At 39.2% G+C, this 21,460-nt stretch overlaps 1 protein-coding gene across 1 annotated transcript; it reads right to left on the bottom strand.

Annotated features, from left to right (window-relative positions):
• Positions 1-1,786: 1,786 nt before the first annotated feature.
• Positions 1,787-20,780, bottom strand: stk40 (serine/threonine kinase 40). The gene is made up of 11 exons (XM_017475482.3): positions 20,538-20,780; positions 17,196-17,322; positions 16,776-16,861; positions 16,189-16,332; positions 14,554-14,778; positions 14,354-14,406; positions 9,481-9,596; positions 7,398-7,542; positions 6,599-6,718; positions 5,332-5,416; positions 1,787-5,177 (listed from the first exon to the last, which is right to left on the bottom strand). Exons 2-11 carry the CDS (start codon positions 17,311-17,313, stop codon positions 4,959-4,961), a joined length of 1,311 nt encoding a protein of 436 aa, XP_017330971.1. The 5' UTR covers positions 17,314-17,322; positions 20,538-20,780; the 3' UTR covers positions 1,787-4,958.
• Positions 20,781-21,460: the final 680 nt, after the last annotated feature.

Below are 21,460 nucleotides of genomic sequence, written 5' to 3'. Positions count from 1 at the left end.
TAGCAACTAAGAGTAATTTCTAGGAATTTAATATGAATTAAGTTGAAAAATGATGCAACCAATAAAGCTACAACTAATGACCCCATAATAAAAACACTGCACATCCTAGAATTTCAATTGCATATTATTGCTAGGGATTTGTATAGTTATTAATATAATACTATTTGCATGAAATACAGATTTTTTTTTTTTGTTCCCCCCAGATTTGTTCACCTGCCATTTCCCTTCCACGAGCCAGCTCTCCCCGATCATACGGGAGCTACCAACCAGGGAGGGTGAAGGTTAACACTTGCTTCCTCCAAGACACATGAAACCAGCCAACCACAACTGCTTCCTAATTAATTTATAAAAATTTTAATTATTAAACAAATTAATCAGTGTGGTAAATTTCAATTTTACTGAAGAGTGTTGGAAATACTCAAGCTTTATGTTTATGTTTCAGGTAATTTTCCTTATTCTTTAGACCACTTTAGAACATGTACAAAGTGGCAATAATCTGTAGTGAGGTTAAAAATCTTTACAGATTTTCCATATATTTAGCACAGATTTCTTTACATGTGTTTGCAAATTTTGTAAGTCACATCTGCTAAATTACTAAATATAGATGTATATGTAAATTTATTATCTTCACTTTCATTTGGAAGGAAAAGAAGAAACTATAAGCAATCTTATTTTGATGTACTTGGACTGGGGAAACTGAATCCTTCCAGTTGGAGCGTTGGGTACTTAGTGAGGAAAGGGCATTCGTCTTTAGGTCCAATGCCTGTTTGAGCTTTCCAGAGGAAGCATGTGCTCACTGGTCCTGCACACACTGCTTACTGAAGTATACTAACCTCCACATCTGGACCATTATCTACAGTTCACATCTCTTCACTGTTCATATTCAATCAGTCATGGGTATAATGCGACACCCTTGCAATACAATACAATTACGTATTTTAATTAAACATGTTTTCAGTCATCAGCACTTGTCATTGCTAAATATAATGAAGTACAGAAATATTAGTACCCTTCATGAAAATTAGCACAAAAAAAAGAGAAATATATAATTTTGCAGAACACTGATTTCCAAATTATTGGCACCTCTACAAAGAGCCTCTCCCATCCTATCCACTGAAGAATAGATTAGTGATTAGGAAAACCATGATAATGTGATTCATGTAGAAAATGGCACTCAATTAGATTTGCATGCGAGACTCCCCCTCTTCAATTTGTTACTTTTTTGCTTGCAACGATAGATCAGTAGATTGATAGGCATTTTACAACGTAATGAACATACATTTTTAACTTTTGTGGCTCTTAAGGGCCCCAACAAAATTATTTTACCATGACAAAGGGCAGACATCCTGCTTATGTTAACAGCAAGCATGTCCTGTAGATTCACTCTGACTTCATCCTGTGTGACATTAGTATTCCACTAGAGGGCACCTGAAAGATAACACATTTGTTCACATTGAGAACTGCAACATCAATTAGTGTCCAATACATATTATCTGCTGATTGGATCAGTCTCCTCCAAGAAACCCAAATGACACATGCTGAATATGTAACGCCTTGGTTTGTTGGCATGCTATTCTAAACCGATCAGCTGCTCTTACATGATCACGTTTGTATGAGTACATATTTAGGCCAAGCTTTTATGCTTCAGAAACTAAACTTGAATTTATAAACAGTTTGATAATATCGATAATAAAGAAGCTCGTCACCACTTCCTCAAATACCTCAATTTGACTGCATACGGTACATATACACATGTTCACAATCAGATAAATATCAAGTAAGCCGGTATGTTCCATATCAAATTTATTGCTGACATGCATGTAGAGATTTTATGAAGTACAAAAATATGTCATTTATACAAATTTGTTTTTATCTCTGTACAATTACCCAGTTTCTTCTTTGATATCTATCCAAACAAGCAGCTTACAACACCGAACATTTAGGCTTTTAACTAATTTCACCATCATCTCATTTTACACCATTTTCCAGTTAGCGGACATGTTTATATGACAGGACAAAAGTAGAAGAAAAAAAAAATATTCATCATACCTCTAAACAAAATTACTGACTTCAAAATAAATTCTCCCAATTTAGTGCCGCTGAGTTGAATCTTCTGTTTTTTAGTGTATTTTCAACTGGATTACAAATGCAATTTACTTCTTAAAAGACACCTACAGCCACACCTGAATTTTCTGGCAATTTAAATGCAGAGATCTTGTGGCACATCCTGCAAGTCCAAGTCATGCATTAATTACTATACAAAAACAATATAGCTCAACAAAAATGTGTCATGCTGCAAACACACAGCTTGGTGCTACAAGAGGGGGAGGGGAGGGGGGGGGGCGCAAAAAAAAAAATGTATGCAGAGAGGTTCTGTTAAGACACTCACATGGGGCATTCAACAACAATTATGGCCTACATTAAGGTACTGACTACACAACCACTCCAAATCACATTGTAAACCCACAGATTTGTGGTAAGATGATGGAGATGTGGAGTCACTACACTGCCTTTCTTCAAGAATTATGGATGCAGTGATGTTTTAATTTTCGTGGGGACCTAGTACTTGCCCCTGAACTGCCACACACAAAACTCACAAGTCATCTACAATACTGCAATATGTTAAAAAAAAAATATTCACATTGAGGTGGGAGCACACTAATGCTTTCAATAGTGGCAGGCAACATTATTTTGATAAAATACTCCTCATGTCAATGCCTTGGTGTACTAGTACAGCTACATCAGGATGGAATTTGCACACTGGCCTCTGGAGTGTGTTGTATTAAACTTGCAGGATAAACTCTCCCTAATTCCTTAATGTCAATGTGCTATAATTTCATATGTCTAAAAATAGAGCTATGCAAAGTCAGTCTTGTTATTAACGTAGCTTAATAAACCATCAGGATTGTGACATTTACTCAGACAAAAAGGGTAATTAAAAAAAAAAAAAAAAAAAAAAAAGGAAGCCTTCACTGGGGATTACTGGGCAAAAAAAGAAAGAAAAACAGGATCACAGCAATACTTTAGAACTGGATTATGTGATGATCTCATGATACTTCACACCTGGAAGCAAGACCATTTGTACACAGTGAATAAATAAAAATGAACACCCTTGAAAAATTAAAACCAAGCAAAGTTAAACAGTTTCACTCATGCTTTCTGTCAAATTGCTTTGCACTTTAAAAACTGAGCACAATACAAAAAGAAAAGACAAACTACCATTGAGAAGCTCAGAGGCCTACAGTACTGGATTACACCCCCCCAATATTAGTGAATCAGGCAGGCCTTCACAAGCTAAGTCACAGGTTCAGAGGCTGATGCAAGATGACTACCTGTTTACTAAAATATACTAGACCACCAAAAGGTACAAAAATCACCACTCACTGTTGAAATCTGAATCTAAGGCAAGATATTCTGTGGCAATGATTTGTACAAGTAGCTTAGACTGGATTGGTGAACAGTTTGACAGGATTGTAAATATTTATATCCGATAACTTTCAACAAAAGTGAGGAGAAAAACATAAAAATGTGATTAATGTATCAAGAGAACTGCGCTCATAATCTTTATATACATGATGAATAAAGACAATGGCACTAAAAATGGAAGATGGGGATTAGGGTATGGTATATATGCCTGGGTTCCTTGGTTTAGTTTTCGTGACCATTCCACAAAACATTGACCAGAAGGGCAGCCAAGGTTCCGGCTTGATATGGTGTGGCTGAAAAGGAGTGCTGGCTTATTTTCAAAAGGGCAGCTCAAGATGTTGGCTGTGATCACCACAGGGGCAAGGAAGAGATTAAAGCCTGCACTTCCGGGGCCTAATGGAGCTTAAACTTCCACATGATTGCAGCCTCAACCATCCTGCTTCTGACAGCTTTACATCATCTCTGGTTGCTCAAGGACCTCAGATAATAACAGGCAATCATAAGAACAAAACCCAGAAGGCATGTACTTGAATTTCAGAAATTCACACGTACAAGACAACTCTCTATTGAGGTGTAATAAAAGAAAAGCAAAAGCATTTTGTCCATTGCAGCCGACTGCACCTTTAGCTGATCAGGGGAGAATATCGTACCTCACAGGGCAACAGGTCGCAAAGCAACAGCTTTTGGGACTATTTTTGGCATCTAGATTTTGAGCTGTACAAAGCTAGCTGCCTGTGAATGCCCAATCAAGCAAGGAAGGCCTACAGAGTCCTTGTGTTATACTATAACTTAAGAACTTAGGCAAACAAGAATAAATGAATAAAAAGGCAGGGGAAAAAGAACATGTTCTTAAAATGCTACCTTTCTAACAGGAGAGGGGAGCAAAGCTTATTCAGATTATGAAGAAAACTTTATCGCTGGTTTTGTCATGCCAAAACTCTGAAGAAATAGAAATAATAATAATAATAATAATAATAATAATAATGCTCTTCACCTGTGCTTGTGGTAATATCCCCACATTTGGATACCTGTTTTTCAAAAATATTGAGAGCACAGTTCTAAACGGACTGAGAGACAGAAACAGAGACGTTAAGAGGTAGATTTGCAATTGTGGATGCAGATGGAGCTCAGTATGGATGGGTGTGGTTGACTGAAGGACTGAGGAACACATGGTGAGATGACAACTGAGGTCAGGTGATCTGAGCTGTTCCCCTTGGAAAGTGCTGAGAGTAGAAAAGGAGAATGAGAGGTGTGTGAGATGCACGTGTGCACACCCATTTGCTACATGATTCAATTCCGGTATTGCTGCTAATGTCTGTATGGCAGAGTGACAGGGAGGGGGGTTTGGTAGGGGCTCAGAACCCATAAGTCTTGTGTGTTGCCCTAACTAGAGTCACCTTCTTTGACCAGTGAGAGAAGCAGACAAGAGATAATGGTCCAAAATGCTGCATCTCGTCACCCAAATGCTCTTTAAAGCAACCACACGCACATGTGAATCCGGCTGCATGTCACGGCCTGTGCACAGTGATCCTCTACTTCCTGAGGAAGCGCTGGGCCAGTATGGCTGCGTCTAGAGGGCTGACAGGCTGAGCATCGTGACCCAGGCGCCTCACTGGTGGCACACTGCCAAACTGTCTCTTGGTCAGGAAGCTCTTGGCCTCATGGATAGTGTTCTTCTCCTCAGCTAGAAGCAGCTGCTGGCGCATGTAGTTCTCAAACTCGTACTGTGACGACTCTTCTGTTACTTTCACCTGAACAAAACAGAGACGATTAAGGCACGTTGAAGCATATCCACAGATTTGTTCTTTGCAATGCTTCACTGAAGTGATTTCTTTAACTAACTAACCAACCAACTAACAGTCTTATTTTATTTATTTTACACCAAGCAGCCATCTAGGCACTGACCTCCTGTAGATGGTCGGGTTGGTTGAGCTGGTCATCGATGTCCGGTACTACCTGCAGAGGGCCGCTCATGGATGATACAGAATGCCTACCCAAAAAAAAACAACAAAAAAAAAAAAAACCCACATGACCAAAGAAACTCAGGATCCATTTTGTTGCTCTTGATGGACAAAGGAATGACAACTTTTTAAATTCAATTAAAAAGAAGTGTCGGAATCTTGAACTGTCCATGTTGTATTAAGGCAAAAGTACACCAGCTTTTTTGTCAGCAGAATTACATTAATTTCGACTTGCATTTAAATTGCCTTTTCCATCACAAATCTTTAAATCACACTACGGAAACTCATATTCCACAAGGAGATATTGAAGCCGATCATTTCTTCAGAATTCATGAGAATTAATTAAATCTCAAGAATTAATTCTTCCTAAGAAATGAATTAATTTCTTCCTACTATTGTGATTTATGTTAAAGACACACACAAGCTGCCTTTTTGTTGACATCATGACCAAATGACCACTGGTCACTGGTTGAACTGGCTGCCCATCACTGGTGGGGGTCATCAACAGAAAGGCACTTATAATTTATTTGCTGGCAAAAGCTATTCAGGTTTGCGTATTGTGGCCTTCTTCACAGCTCGACAGACAAAATGAGCGAGTCCATTAACTCCTGGGAGCTAATCATGACTTTATAAATCCTGCTGTGTTTCTGCCCTCATAAATGGCTAAATAAAGCTCCAAGCTCCAATTAATGAACATGTTGCAAGCACTGTTAATTAAAAAGCTGCACAATAATTAAAAAGGTCCATTTTGTTCACTTTTGTTGCCTGGAACTAAACTTTGGTTGATGAGTAAGACTCCTATAAAACACTTGTCACAAGACTCATTGCTGAAATGTACTTCCAGGTTCTGAGAACTGCATTCAGGAAAACATATCTACAGAAAACAATGAAGGCAAGGCAAAACAAAACCCAATAATGCACAGCCGTAAGGAAACCCACAGCCACCATGTGCATCAGCTTTACAAGATGTTATGCATTAAGGCATAACCAGTAGTGTAGTCTTAATAGTGTTGGACAGATGAGCAAAGCATTGTAAGCATCAGACAGACTGAGCAAGCCCCAGGTCAAAAATAATCTAAATAAATATAGCTTAAGATAATGTTTCTGATAATATTCCCATGAAAATCATTAGAGTTTTAAGAGAGGCACTGTGAACGGAGAGGATGTGAGCAGGAATCAGAGCAGCTAGGAGACAGAGTTGTGATACACACCAGGAGGCAATAATGCCACTGAGAGACTCGAGCACCTCCGCTGCAGTCAGCCTCTGCTGGGGATCCAGCAACAGCAGTTTACGGATCAAACACACTGTGTTATCTGACACGCGGCCGTCCCTGCACAAGAGCATATGCGCATCAGAGACAAATTAAATTCAACAACAGAACACGTAATTTTTCATCATCACGACACTCCTATCTTAAAACAGTAAGAAAAATATGTACAATGTACAAATGTAAAATTTTTTAAATAAATTGATTTCTGAATACATGTACTCAAAAGGTAATATTAAACTGTTTCAGTAAATAATTAGTCTTTATTTAGAATTTCAGAGATGCAGACACATCATCCCATTTGTGCTTTAAAAAAAAAAAAAAAAAAAAAAAAAAAAAAAACAACATCCTCACGGGTGAAGCTCCCTCACAAAGCTGACACACAACTTTATCAGGATCACTATTCGGAACTCAATTGTTTTAATTTGTTTAAAATATGCCAGTCAGAGTCAGTGAGATTACATTCCCCCCACCCTCCAATTCTGATGTTTGACGTGAATATTAACTGACACTCTTGCCCTGTATGGTTTGCATGGTTTTATGTGTTGTGCTGCTGCCAGATGATTGGCTGATTGGATAATTTCATGAATAAGCAGATGTACAGGTGTTCTTAATATAGTGGTTGGTCAGTGTACGTTACTTGTATTTTTCCTTGCCTTTACAGGGATGGATATTTAAAAAGAAAATAAAATTATTCCTGTGGTTTTGAGCAGGAGTCAATGTTCATGTGTGTAGCACTCACTCTGGGATGGAGTACTCTGCAGCCTTGATCTTGCGAAAGAGCTCTTGAGGTATGCTATCATAAAAGGGGAACTGGCCATACAGCATGGTGAACAGCACCACACCGAGAGCCCACATATCACTAGGCTTCCCACGGTATGGACGACCTGCAACAGAATATTCAACACTGTTAGGTCCAAGAGACAGAAGTTACCACTGGAGGTACAAAAGTTTTATTAGAGAGTTCACTACAAGGCTCAGTATGTGTGCAGGGAAATCTAACAATCTAAACAATGCTAAACTCCACTGGCAGGACTGGACACTTTCATATCACCCCTGGCATATACTGCCCTATCGCTCATCTGTACATCCAAGACATGAGTCAATGCAACAGTCACTGAAATTTGTGTCAGTGTACTGCACATAATACGAAAAAATGGCCACAAATGTTACAACAGCAAGAAGGATGTCCTGTTTATGACCAGCAGAAAAGCGTGAGTCACCACTAATGACAGCTCCAGTATCATCACCTTCGCCATATCCTGTATGTCAGATACATGTTTACTCTGGAGCTTCATGGTGTCTCTGCCTGCAGTATATGTTCAGCTGTACTTTTCTACTCAATGCATATTAAAAAAATAAAACCTTACAAATAAAACAAAAGAAAGGAGACACACTAAAGCAAGATAGTGTGTGTGTGTGTGTGGGGAGGGGGGGGGGGTTTAAAAGACGGAAAGAAAATGGAAGATGGGAACAGCAAAAGAGAGAGGAGGAAGCAGGAGGAGTTTCCCCTCAGTATGACTCATTGTGATGACTCATTCAGGCAGTGCTTCATTGTTTTTAGTCACGTTCTGCTGATCTACGAGTCCTTTGTTTTCATGTGAACGGAGGAGTGCAAACAAACGCTGAACCATTTACTCCAACTGACAATACTACAGTAAATTGCACCTAGAAGGTACTGAAAAACAGAAGTGGGAAATTGTGATTGGTTAGCTGATGACTGTCACAGCTATGAGGAAGGTGGTGGTGTTGCAAAATTTCATGTATACAACCTAAAAGCTATTTAGACACAAAGCTGGCTTAATTCTATTCTTTTCACTGGTTCACAAAGAGGGTCAACGGGACTTGATTAAATATTTTTATTTTGTAGTTAACAGTGGTGGAAATCACAACCCAACATTACAAACTAAATAACAAAATGTAATAATTTTGATATAGTTATGAGGTTTGATTGGTCTGTTGAATGGAATGGGTTTAATCCAATAACAATTAGACCTATAAATGCGTCACCTTCAACCAAATGACAATTTTAATAAATGTGATCTGTTGGTGGAAACTAGCCAATTAGGCAAAAATGATAACTATGCAAATATTCCGATATTAATGGGAATTTGGCAATATTCTAATTACTATTGAGTCATGTAAATGCCACAATCCGATGGCCCAATTCAGATGAAGACAATATTCTGATTGCCCAAATTCTGATTCCCACCCCTGGAATATGTCCTTAATAACCTGAAAATTTGTTGCATGTAAACACCTTCAGAAAATCCACTGAAAGGAGACACAGGCACATGCTCAGTCTGCAAGGAATTATAGGTGCTAACAGATGCTTAGCTGTAGCTCCCATATAAACATCGTATTCAGAATATGGCCACAACACAAACATAGACCTTAAATAGAATTTGATGTGAATGTAAACATACCCATTTAGTCATTTTTAGTAACTGATCCAGACTCTCTCCTGGGAATACACCCTGGATGAGACAACAATCCAGTGGAGAGCACCATGTTCACGCACACATTTACACACTCACACATTCATACCTACAGGGAATTTATCTTAGTCCATGAACCTACTGAACCTCTGTTATTTATACTGAAAAATCAAGGAAAGGATTTATTTATTGCTACTTATGTCCAATATCACAATACAGGGACAACTCACAAAGATGCACAGTAAACAAGCCATAAGCTACCCTGGAAAACCATAACCCTTAGTCATGCTGTCATTCCTGGTATGATTAGTGCAGTGTTTGATTACAGTGGTGATGTGGAGTAGGAATCATTGTGTCTCTCACACGTTTGCATGCACAACATCTTACCACTTAGGACATCTGGACTAATGTAGGCTGGGCTGCCTCTCTGGTCCTTCAGTAGATCCTCTTCACTCACCAAATGCTTACCCAGGCAGAAGTTGGTGATTGTGATCCGGTGAGTTCTGCAACACACACACACACACACACACACACACACACCTCTCTATAAGCACAGTTGGTTCACAGATTGCAAGTAGCTTTAAATATAAGCACCGACTGTGTACTAAATGTTTAAAGCTTTCTGCTGTCTGCAATGCAAACTAGTTGGAATGAGACATGTATTCTACATGACTTGCCTTTTGAGGAAAAGGAGCAGGGTGAGCAGCTCTGTTACAGATGGAACAAAGTTCATATCTAGGCCAGAATTTTTTTTACCTTGTTTCTTTGTATGGCAATAAGAGGAATCGGGTTTCATAAAATGTATCATTAAAATTAGAATCGCAAAACAGTAGTATGTAATATGCAACGTTTGTGTTTCATAAGGCCACAATTTTAAAAAGGTCTACAGGTAGAACAGCAGGGGAGGGGGGGGGGGGGGGGGGGGGGGGAGACAAGGATGAAAACCACACAACCACACACACACACACACACACACACACACACACACACACACACACACACACACACACACACACACACACACACACACACACACACACACACACACACACTTCACTGTTGCTAGATGAGCACTGAACGTATCTGTATGAACATGTTTGGTATTTGTGTCCATGTCACCACGACTAAACTGACGTGGGTGGTAGAGACCCACAGCACTAGTGAGGGAGAACTGTAATAGCCTGTCTTTACACAGAACATAACTAAACAGGACAGCACACACATAAGCAGCTCTTCGACAAACAAGTGAGTCAACCTGTGGCTTAACACAAGACCTTTGATGACTAACTTATCACAGTAAAGGGATGTGATCAAAGCTATTTTAATGCACGCACACAATTAACATGCATGCACACAAGAGCACGCACCACATTAACTCACATGGAACAAGCTGCTCAGCTAATATGTCTGCTCCAACACAGAATGGTGTACAGCTTTCCCAAAAGAACAGTCATTGTAGCTTGTGATCGCAAACCTTTATTCAGAACTCGTCACATCCTCTTCTTTAGCTTCCCCAAATCTCTCTCACTTTCACACCCTGACAATGACTCACAAGAGCTATACCGAGGATGCTTGCAGATACACAGAGTTTTCCCTGGGATAGTTTCTCACTGACTTAGGGTAGATTTACATAACAATGATGTACTACAAATTTAAAAAGTTTTCCTTAGCGTTTTTGAAAAGTTTCATGCACAGACGACAACGCTGTCAAAACGATCCCCGTACAAATGGATCCGCGAAAATGACTAAAAACGCTGTATTATGTATGCCAGGCCAGTAGGTGGTGATGTCACTTTGTAAAGAAACATGCACATAAGCATTCACTTCAATGTGTCTGCCATATTGATCTGGGCAAAACAGCCCTATAAACAAACAAGTAAACAGGGGAGCTGTGCTTTTTCTGGATAAAAAGCACAATAACGTTTACATTTCTCAAACGATTTCAGTGGTTTGTGATCTATGTGGAGTACAAAAAAAAGAAAAGTTCTGTCTCCAGTTACTTAGAATCTCAGTAGTTAGACTTGTAAAATTATTCATAGTCATAAGGAAATGTGAAAACTCACTTGTCAACGATATATTTGGATTATTTTTGGTTAATAAATGTTGACACTTCCCTAATGTAATACATTGTAAATGTACATGAAGTGTGCATAAAGGTTTTTTCATTGTGGAAAGTTATTCTGACTTCAACCACATCTATTAGCCGTTCTTGTGCTCCAGGTCAGAATTCTGTTAAAAAGCTCGTTCATTTTTTAAATACTGAAATTCCAAAAAATCAAAATAGTGCAAATAGACAATGGCAGTCAGTCTGGTTTCTATATTTTATTAGCAATAAAAGGATACAGATATACTCCAAAACATACAATTACAAAAGATAATAAGATTTTAATGCCGCTTGTCGGCGTAGACGCAGGTTACCAATTTGGCATATGTACAAATGCGTCTCAGCTGGTCATAGTAGTGCTGCAGTAAATCTACACTTTGCTGGAGAAGCATCAATAAACTCAAAATCTTGAGCAGCACAAATGCTGTAGTTCTGATGTACTTGCACGCACGCCTATCGACTGAACATGTAAGACGCACGTGCATGAAGTCATCGTTTTCACAGATTCTCATCTTTGTATGTTTACACGGAGACGACTGTGGCATAGTTTTCAAAAACGCCACTGTCGTGTAAACGAACAGCCAAACTGCATAAAGTTTCTGTTTTTAGTTGAAAACATTGTCATGTAAACTGCCCCTTAAAGACAATGTCAGGTTCTAGTGCACACTTATGTGGTGCCTCATAGTGCATGCTAGGCTATGAATCTGTTCCGGCTTCAATGTGGTAAACAGCTGTCTTGATGAAGTTTAGGGCACATTACATGATTTTAGTCCAGATTTCTCATCACCGTTTAATTTTGGGTCTTGGTGACATTTTTCCTCAGTCTGCAAGCAGTCGCCAAGGCTCTGAGGCATGTTCCTCACTGCCCGCAGTTCCCCAACCAATCCACCCTCTTCATTTCATTCTGTGTTCATACAAAATAGTGACAAAGTCGAAAAGTCACATGATAGACAGCTTGAGTTAATTTTTGTGAGAAAGACTAGTCTGCATGCTACCCTCATGAAGGTCCCTTAGGACGAGTTCCTTTTTTTTTTTTTTTTGCATGCGAGCAAACTGATGGCACTCTTTCCTCTGCCGGCAAATAACAAAACCACTGCTCTGATGGGAAAAGCTAAAATATTTTTATGTATGGAAATTTCTGGCCTCCAGGCGAGAAACAACATGGGATTTTCACACTAAGAAATGCCTTCAGTGAAGAAAGACTAAACCAGGTTCCTATTTAAATCAAAAAACAGACACAAAAGTTTCATTGTCCAGAGGATAATGGGTCTGTGCCTAATGCAAGCTGATTTGGAAGTTTATACAATGCCTCTTTAACAACTAAAAACACCGTGAGGAAGCACAGGTGCAGATGCACAGTAGAAATGTAGAATGGTTCTTAGAAATCCCCTCCAAAAACTTGCCATTTGCAAAGGGGGGGGGGGGGGGGGGGATACTTAAAGTTCACTCCAACAGAGTGGTCTTTTTGTATCAACAGCCCTAAGGACCCCTAGTGACAGGCAAAGTGTGTGTGTGCTCAGCAGGACATGAGAGGGTGAAAGCAGTTGCTTGAGAAGTGTGAGTAAATGGACATCACACACACCTCACACAGCGACCAAAAACACCACTTGTTAACCTCTTGCTTAACAGTCCATCATAGTGACAACAGCTGTATTTTTGAGATTTCATAAGGCTTGTACTTAATGTGATCTTCCTCCACCACAATCACTTCTATTATAAAAGAGGTGAAATTTTAGGCGACATTTCAGATTGAAATAAACATTGGACAACGTGATAACTTCAAACACCTCACATTTGACTTGTGAAAGAAGTACATTGGACTTGTTTCAAATTATTCTACAATCAGTTGCCTTTAAATTAGCCCAATCAATTAGTCTATTCAATCAAACATAATCAAGGGGAAATAATTCAACTTGGTCACCTCATTAAATGAATCACCAAGATCTCATGTTTCTTTTACTGTAAACGTCAAAACCATCTTGAAGAATCCCTTAAATAGTCTTGATCCAAATCAGAACAAATTACATCCTCATCTCCTTTTAGGTTTGATTTCGCAATCAACAGAAGGAACAGGGTGAGAAGATGAAAGGGTATGTGGAAAAACTGCAGAGGGGAGAGATGTGCCAGAGTGACGTCCGTGTGCGCATGTGTGTGACTCAGCTCTGAGTTATGGATTCTTTGGCAGCATTCTGTATTGTCTCCAGCTGGGACAGACTGTTCTGCTCTCCAGCACCACTGAACCAGGCAGAGTCACTTTAAACACCATAGGAGACATGTGAACATCTGTGTGCACGTGCGTGTGTGTATATGTAGAATTAAATGAATGGAACTTCATGTGCTGCTTCCAAGTGGTCCAATTAATTTAGCCTTGCTGACAATTCAGCATTTTCTTATGTACAGCGATTTTTTTCACGCAAATTTAATTTTACATTAAAGCACACAAACATTCACGTCATCGCTTGATGAAATTTACTTATACACACACTTCAGGTCTGAAAATCAACTATTCATGACAGTCACAGTTGGTAAGTTATAAGCTGGCGTTGAGGAGAAACATTCGTCAGACTCACATGGTACAGCAGAATGTGTTCCAAGTTTAGACTAGTTGTGGGAGTTTTCATGTGGTCCCAACCTGGCCTCAAGCAACACATGCAGTCAGATGAACAGCAATAAATTGGGATTTTCATTTTTTTGGTGCATATCTTATTTATTTAAACCCCTTCCAATAACTGCATTGGCGTGAACAGTCAGTCAGTAGATAGAGAAATTAAAAAATATATATATAAATACCATTTCACAGATTACTCAATGTCTGGAAAAGCATATAATGTCAGAAAGTTTGAATACTGTAGGGTCTATAGGTTGCATTTCACTGATCTGAACAAACTCCCGTGTGTGATTTCCACACTACACTTTCCCTCTTCCAGAGAACTCATAATGGGCATGTTGCACACTGCCTTATCTTCACAGGAATATACTAACAAATCCCAACCGCAGGACTGAATCACACCTTTATTCTCCTGAGCTTAGAGCAGGCTGACAAGGCCAGGCTTCTCTCTGTTAAATAAGCATTGGCTTCAAGTCTGCCCAAAGGCCAAAATCTTTCAGCTCCACACAGCGGGTAAAAGAAGAAAGGAATCAGCAAGGAAGTCTTACCTTTTGTTAAGCACCATGTTTCCAAGCTTCAAGTCTCGGTGCACAATGTTCTTCTGCGGAGAGAAACACAAGTAAAACTTTAAAATGAGAAGAGATATGTGCATATAGACAATATTTTATCAAATGTCTGGCTTTGTATCCCCCCCCCCCCCCTTTTTTTTAAACGAATTTTGTAATCGTACCTACAAGCTACTGCTCACCTTATGCAGAGCCTCAACCACTCGCACTACATCACAGAAGATGACAATGGCTTCACGCTCACTAAGTCTCTTCTCCTTGATGACATAGTGCTGCAGGTTGATGAGGTCCACTGTTTTGTCACTGAAGTCATGAGCACACAGGCAGTCCAGCACCAAACAGATCCGCTTCTTCATCCTGCGTGCTCTACTGGCCTCCATATCCTCCACAATCTCACAGGAGCGATCCTGAGAACCAAAGAGAAAAGTTACCAATAAAAGGAATAGGAAAACAAAACAAAACAAAACACAACAACAAAAAAGCCACTTTAAGTCATTTCCAAATTTTAGAGAAATTGAGAAAATACTTTCTTGCAGTACAAAACAAAACATCATTGAAAAGTACATCAAACCAATGAGTCATAGTGCAGACAAAATTTTGGGAATTATTATTTTTTAAAAAAATATATGTACACAAACATATACATGCATGATGGAGGAAAATGACCTAAAAGTATATATAGCTCATGGTTTTCTGCAGCCCAATATGAAACATATGAAATTTATGGCATATGCTGTTGCAGGGCTTCCCATTGTGTTGTGCACAAGCAAAATGGTTTAGGACATGGGCATGGGGGGGTGGGGGGTATGGGGACTTGCTGAAAGTAGGCAATTGGATACTGAAGAGGGGTGAATGAATTGTTAAAATGACTGAATGAGTAGTTGCTACGCGTTCGCTGATGCACAGCTACTGTGAATAATTTCATGGTCTTCGTGTTTTCATGTTACTTGGTCCTTCAGAATGTCTAATAGATGTCAGTGGTTAAACATTGAGATACATTCAACTCTCCAGCAGCAGACAGACACCACTGCTTTAGTCCTGATTAAGAAGCAGAACCTCATGGATAAGCTTTACATGTCATTTAACCCACTGCTGTTGAGTTCTCTCAGAATATCACAGACAGTTAAGTTCGGCTTGATATTTTATTTCTGCGTGGTAGTGCAACGATTATTTAATAAAATACCAGGATTAGTAAAATGTGAAAGTGCAAGGCTTAGGACATAATGAGTTAAGATGACATAGGATTTATCCATTTCAAATTAGGAAAAACAAAGTTGAAAAGCCCTGCTCTAGTCATCTAAAGGGTTGAACATATGGCTGAACATTGTTGTCATGAATGGGCTGAGGAAAGATTCTGCAGACTCAGAGGTTAGCCAAAGATTAGGGGCCCAGTGGACAGGAGTCTGATTGAGTTAATACATCAATCAATATGATTGTTTGATATGAATGGAACCCAAAGCTAAGCAGTACATCTGTGAAGCCTTCCTTTGCTTTAAGAAAAGCATTAGAGGCAATTGCAGAAACACTGATGAGTGAGTGGGAAAAGAATGCCTGGCTCAAACAGAAACTAAACTGATGAGTCATATTGAGAGCTGTGGAGAGAAATGTTCCTGTCTAAGTAATATTTACATTACAAATAACACAGGAGGAAGACTGAACAGGATTTTGTGGAACAAACCAAGTCCAATCGCAGCAGCTGCAAAAAAGGAATCTTGATATACGACATAACGAGTTAAAAACAAATTCCTATTAAAGCCCTGCCATTTAACCAGTTATTTTAGCTACAGGCATGTGCCTTGCATTTGTTTTGTCTATACCTGAAAGAGTCCATGGTGATGCACCACTCCATCCTGATTGTGAAGGAGAGACAACAGTGAGTACTCTGTGTGCAGCAGCATCTTGCCTTGCCTTTCCTCCTGCGTCTCTCCAGACGAGTCAGCACGTTCCTCTAGGGTCAAAATCTAAAGACCGGTCAAAGCACAGAGGTCATGACCTCAATAGATCATACTCTAAAGCATCCACAGGTTCTCAACAACCTTACCATCACAGTTGTGAATTCTTGATAATGATAACAACAAACTGATAAGATCTTTCATCACTTAAGAGATGAGACACACTAGGCTCTTGGGAGGAGAATGGGATTAAAAGGTTCACTTAGGGCAGTGTCTCTACAGGCTTCTTGACTCGTTATCTAATAGCACCTCATAAAGTAAGGGAATTGGTCAAATCTCAACTTTAAATCAGCCAAATCTCTTGTAGGAGGTCATAAAAAAGGCCCATTTAGAAGGTCAAAAGGTTCACATCAACTCTAAAACAAAAGCACCGGTGTCTTTTGGAACTGTACTGCATCCGCAAACATCATATACAGGAGGAGGTTATTGATTAAAATTACTAGTAAACTCACTTTTAGCTGGTAGAAGTCATCTGTTCCATCTTTCCTGGCCAGACACTGAACTATGCTCTGCACAGGAGAGTTTCCCAGTCGAGGCCCTGTTAGCAGAGAGAGGTGGAGGGATTTAACAGCTGGTGTTAGACCAAATGGTACTGTTTGTACAGTGGTCTGCAATTTCCTCCAGCCCAAATGTAAACTTACACTGCACTTCTTACAAGGTGTATTAAATTGCTTGGTTATTTTTAATTAATATACACCTTAACATGCATTTAAATCCTATCTCAAAACACCACCTTGCTAGACTTAGAACTGAAGTCTCAGATGTTCACATGAAAAATTCCTGCCATTTTGCAGCCCACCGATTCAATCTGACCTTCACTAGCACACACGCGTGAAACTAAACTTTTCATGCAGTAGCCTCAGGTCTCTTACCCAAGACAAAGGGTCCAGCTCTCTTAGCATTGTTGCCAGATATCCCAGGACAAAGGAGCTTGCTTGCCCTGCCGGATGATTCTCCTGCCCCTCTCTCTGCAACACGGCGTCTAGACATTCTACAGATCTGTGAAGACAAAAGAAGCAGATAAGCAAAAAGCATTCAAATGTCATAAATGGGGTGGATTTACATATGTACATGAAAATTAAACGTTTATTCAAACGTAAAAACACACAAAAAAACCCCACTACAGCAAATAATAATAATAATAATAATAATAATAATAATAATAATAATAATAATAAACAGCGGGTCCTGAGCAGAGACACTAAGCGCCTGACGTACAGTAGTAAGCAAAACCCTGACAGAGAGAACCTGGCGCACCACATTTCAAATCAGAAAGAAGACATTCAGTACAGTGTTACTGAGGGCTTCCAGTAGACTGGCAGCAAAGGGTGAGTCACCAGCAGGAAAAAAAAAAAAAAATTATGTGGGGGGGATGGGAGCTGGCTTTAGTAAGCAATAACCCCTCCCCACCACTTAATGACAATCACAAGATCTGCCAACAGCGGTGGCCCTGAATGAATGGCAGGCCATCACAGGTCCATTTGCATCAACAGAGAATGGCTACTGGGGTAAAAATCTCCAGATGAGACTGCAGCAAAACAATGGGAATAAATGCATGAATGATACTGCAGACATTTAAATTCAGTGAGACCGCATGCAAAAAGAATGAGTTGTACACCAGCATGCACAGACCAATGGAAAAAAAATAAAAATAATAATAATAATAATAATAATAATAATAATACAAAAAAAAAAAAAAAAACACCCACAAAAACAGACTATGACTTTATGGTGGATTGCTGTTTCTATACACCTTTTCCCTCTCATTCCACTCATTCTTAATATGTGAAGTGTACATGAGTGGCACAAAATGCTCACAAGATTGCAAATTCATCATTGGTCAAGTAACTTCAGTCTCACAAACATTTCAAAAACAGATTACTTTAGGATTCAGCCAGTCCTGACCAAAGTGTAAAACTCTATGGTCATATACTGTATACCAGGGGAAGTTTCCCTATTCATCTTGTTGAAAAACTGGTTTCTATAATTTGCTGAAACTCTCTCCCTAGTTCTTGTAAGAAGGAAGTACATGCCTAATATTAAAGTGTGATTCACAAAGCAACTGCATGGTTCCCACTTACGAAAGACTAGTCAGGAAAAAAATTAATAAAATGCCTTTAGATACATACTTGTGTGACATCAGAAAAAGTCATAACAGGAGGAGAACATTTAGTAGCAGTCAGTCCTTTGTCCAACCCAGACAAATCTCAAATAAATCCATTTCAAATTAGGATAAGCAACGTAATAATGCAAACAAACTCAGGCTATTAGTCGGAATGAAATAAGTCACATGAACTGACCTTACATTTTGAATGTAGTTATACAACAGCGCTGTTTTCTCAAATCTGATTAATTTTCGATAGCACCACCACTCTGACTGTAGTTCTGACTGTAAGTCAAATCACATGTTTATGTAAATGCCCTCACTCTACTGTTATCAATTCTATAGTATCAACTCATTCACATGGACTTCTATGGCAAACCTACAAAAACTAATAGTAAGTGTATAAAAGGGTATTGTTAGTTTTCAAAGAAAAACATGATAGTGAAACTTTCTATAGCCATTTAACATTATGGAAGCAGTCTCAGGTGTCAGTGCTTTGTAAGCTTTCCGCCGCAGGATAATCTTTATGACAGGACTTTGCACTTTATGGTTCTTGGTAACGTTAATGTAAACGATAACAGTTAGCAAAATTGCTTAGCAAATATTCTACAGCTTTAAATGGTTTAAAAAGTACATCATGATCATTAATAAATTAAAATTGTTGGCAGTAAAAAACACAAGAGACATGCTGTTATAGGAAAATAATCAAGCACATTTCATAGCCAACCAGTCAGCCGTGGATGATTTTAACCTGATAACGTCACATCATATTTTATTCCTTACTTAGCATTCCGTTATTGGAGAATTAGGTATCTGGGGTACAATTCATGTTTTATACCTCTGAAGAAGAAGCAGGACAAAACAAAACCCTTAAAGCCATTCTCCAGCAGTGTACACAGCCTGTCTAGAGGGAGTAGGAGTTCAGTTGGCTGCCACTGTACATAAATTCTCAGTTTCATCATCATGGATGCTTGTCTAGCTCCAGACTGCTGACAATGCGACAGACATGATCACATGGACATCACCCTTTGAGATATTTTAATTGACAGCTCTGCGAAATGACCCAATGTCCACGCTTTATCTTGTAGGGTTTTGGAGAGTTTTGTAGGTCACGTCTGCACACAACGGAAATTACAATGGAGTCCAAAGAGAAACTGTTTGACCATGTACGTATACGTTTTGTGTAGAAAGTGAAGTGCGTTTTCTGCTTAGCCAGTCTTAAGTTGTTAATAGTCTAAAGCGCTAGTTTGTGTGTGAAATGATGTCACTGGTGTGTGTGTACTCCGCTTTGTAAACACATGCCAGTCTCATTAACCAGGGAGCTAAATTTAAAGCCACGAGTTTCAGCCGTGTGTGTGGAATAACAAGACGACAATTTTCCAACGGACCTGCTCTCGTGCTTTTAAAAGGTCGAGCCGTTTTCTTTTGTTTTAATAAAATAAAAACCAATGCACCAGCAATTTGATCCAAGACCGCAGCACAGTAGCAGCCTACAACAACGAGAGACCTTCTCTATAAACTGTAGCCGAATCGGTGGCTCACGTGAACGTAAATTAATGTGCAAGAGGACAGTCAGTTAGCAGACACTTCTTCTAGTTCACTCGGTCAAGTCCCCTGCCGTGCAAGACTCGCTAATGGTTCTGACTGGAAACGCCATAGCACTTGGAGATTAGGAGCAGATCGGTCAAAGGAAGAAAGGAACAGCGCTTGGCTGCTGCTTGGTCGATTACACTGAATGCTGATTTGAGATCAGTTAGTCAAATGTTATCTTGCGTGTACATGTAAAACTTGTAAATATGTGGATGTGATTTCTTTCTGTAGCCAAACCAACTGTCTTTGGGTTGTTCTAGCTACACAGAGCTAATATTTCCAGCTGATACTTTTTTTTAGCTAACTTACTCGAAGCTATGCTATTCGAGGACAAAGCTAATACCTCTATAGAGCTCAAACAATACTTCAAACAATAATATTTTTGAAAACTACATGAGCTGCCTGCTAGCCGGACACAACGTATTAGATATATGTAGCTATCTAGCTAATCAGCGAGTGTTAGCTAGGCTCTGTAACGCAAAGCTTGGTCCACTGACTGACGGGCCATTTAATAACTCACCTCTAGCTAAAAACCGCCGGGGGAATATCCTGTGTTGTCTACACAACCGCTGACATCTTTGTCCAAATCTTTAGCGAGGAGCGGTGCACTGACAGTTCCTCCACACCACAAAGCAGCCTGTCTTTCAAAATGCACGTTTTTTTTCACAGCATTACCGAAACTGGTAATCAGGAAAAGCCTTCTTGGGACTGCTGATCACATCTTTCCATAGCAGCACCACCTGACAACGGAAATGACGCACGTAGGATAAGTGACAGTGCAGCTCAGCCAATAAAGGCGGGAGACCTGCCCCCTTCTTAATGTAGCCAATTACAGGCCTTGGCTTGCATCCGAAAAAAAGCCTCGCTCGTGCAGTCATGTTAAGCATTCTTCTCAAAGCAGTTGTTAAATAATTTTTTTAACAGTATAATCTTTATAGATTAGAGTGAGGATACAACAGGCGTAAACATGTATCCCCATAATCTGTTTTTTTAGACGCTCACTTGTCTTCTATATGGGTTCATTCAAGGAGTTAACAGATGAGAATTAGATTGTGATCTACTGACATAACCGTATAATTTAGAAAAACTACTGACATAACTTTTAAAATGAATCAAAACAAAACAAACAAACAAACAAAAAACTAATTTGGTGACTGTTAGTTTTTAATCACGCCTTCCCTGGTGAAAGATCCAGCTTAGACTCTGCAGCTAATATAATATAGACCTATAATATAAATGTATAATGGGTTATATAAAAAACATTAAATTAAATAAAAACAAAAACAAACAAAATAAGAGTCATTTGGTGAATGCTAGTTTTTAATAATGCCTTCCCTTTTGAAAGATCCAGCTTGGACTCTGCAGCTGATATAGTATAGACCTATGATATAAATGTATAATGAGTAATAAAAAACTTTAAAATAAATAAAAACAAAACAAAAA

This window comes from Ictalurus punctatus, chromosome 1, assembly GCF_001660625.3.
Source record: "Ictalurus punctatus breed USDA103 chromosome 1, Coco_2.0, whole genome shotgun sequence".
NCBI classification, from domain to species: domain Eukaryota; kingdom Metazoa; phylum Chordata; class Actinopteri; order Siluriformes; family Ictaluridae; genus Ictalurus; species Ictalurus punctatus.
This window is presented reverse-complemented; position numbering and strand designations above follow the sequence as displayed.

Coding starts and splice junctions, on each gene's coding strand:
- stk40 (XM_017475482.3), bottom strand. CDS start 17,313: ATGTCTAGACGCCGTGTTGCAGAGAGAGGGGCAGGAGAATCATCCGGC. Junction 7,543..9,480: donor TAGTCCAGATGTCCTAAGTG/GTAAGATGTTGT, acceptor ATTCTGTTGCAG/GTCGTCCATACCGTGGGAAG. Junction 5,178..5,331: donor AACCCGACCATCTACAGGAG/GTCAGTGCCTAG, acceptor TGTTTTGTTCAG/GTGAAAGTAACAGAAGAGTC.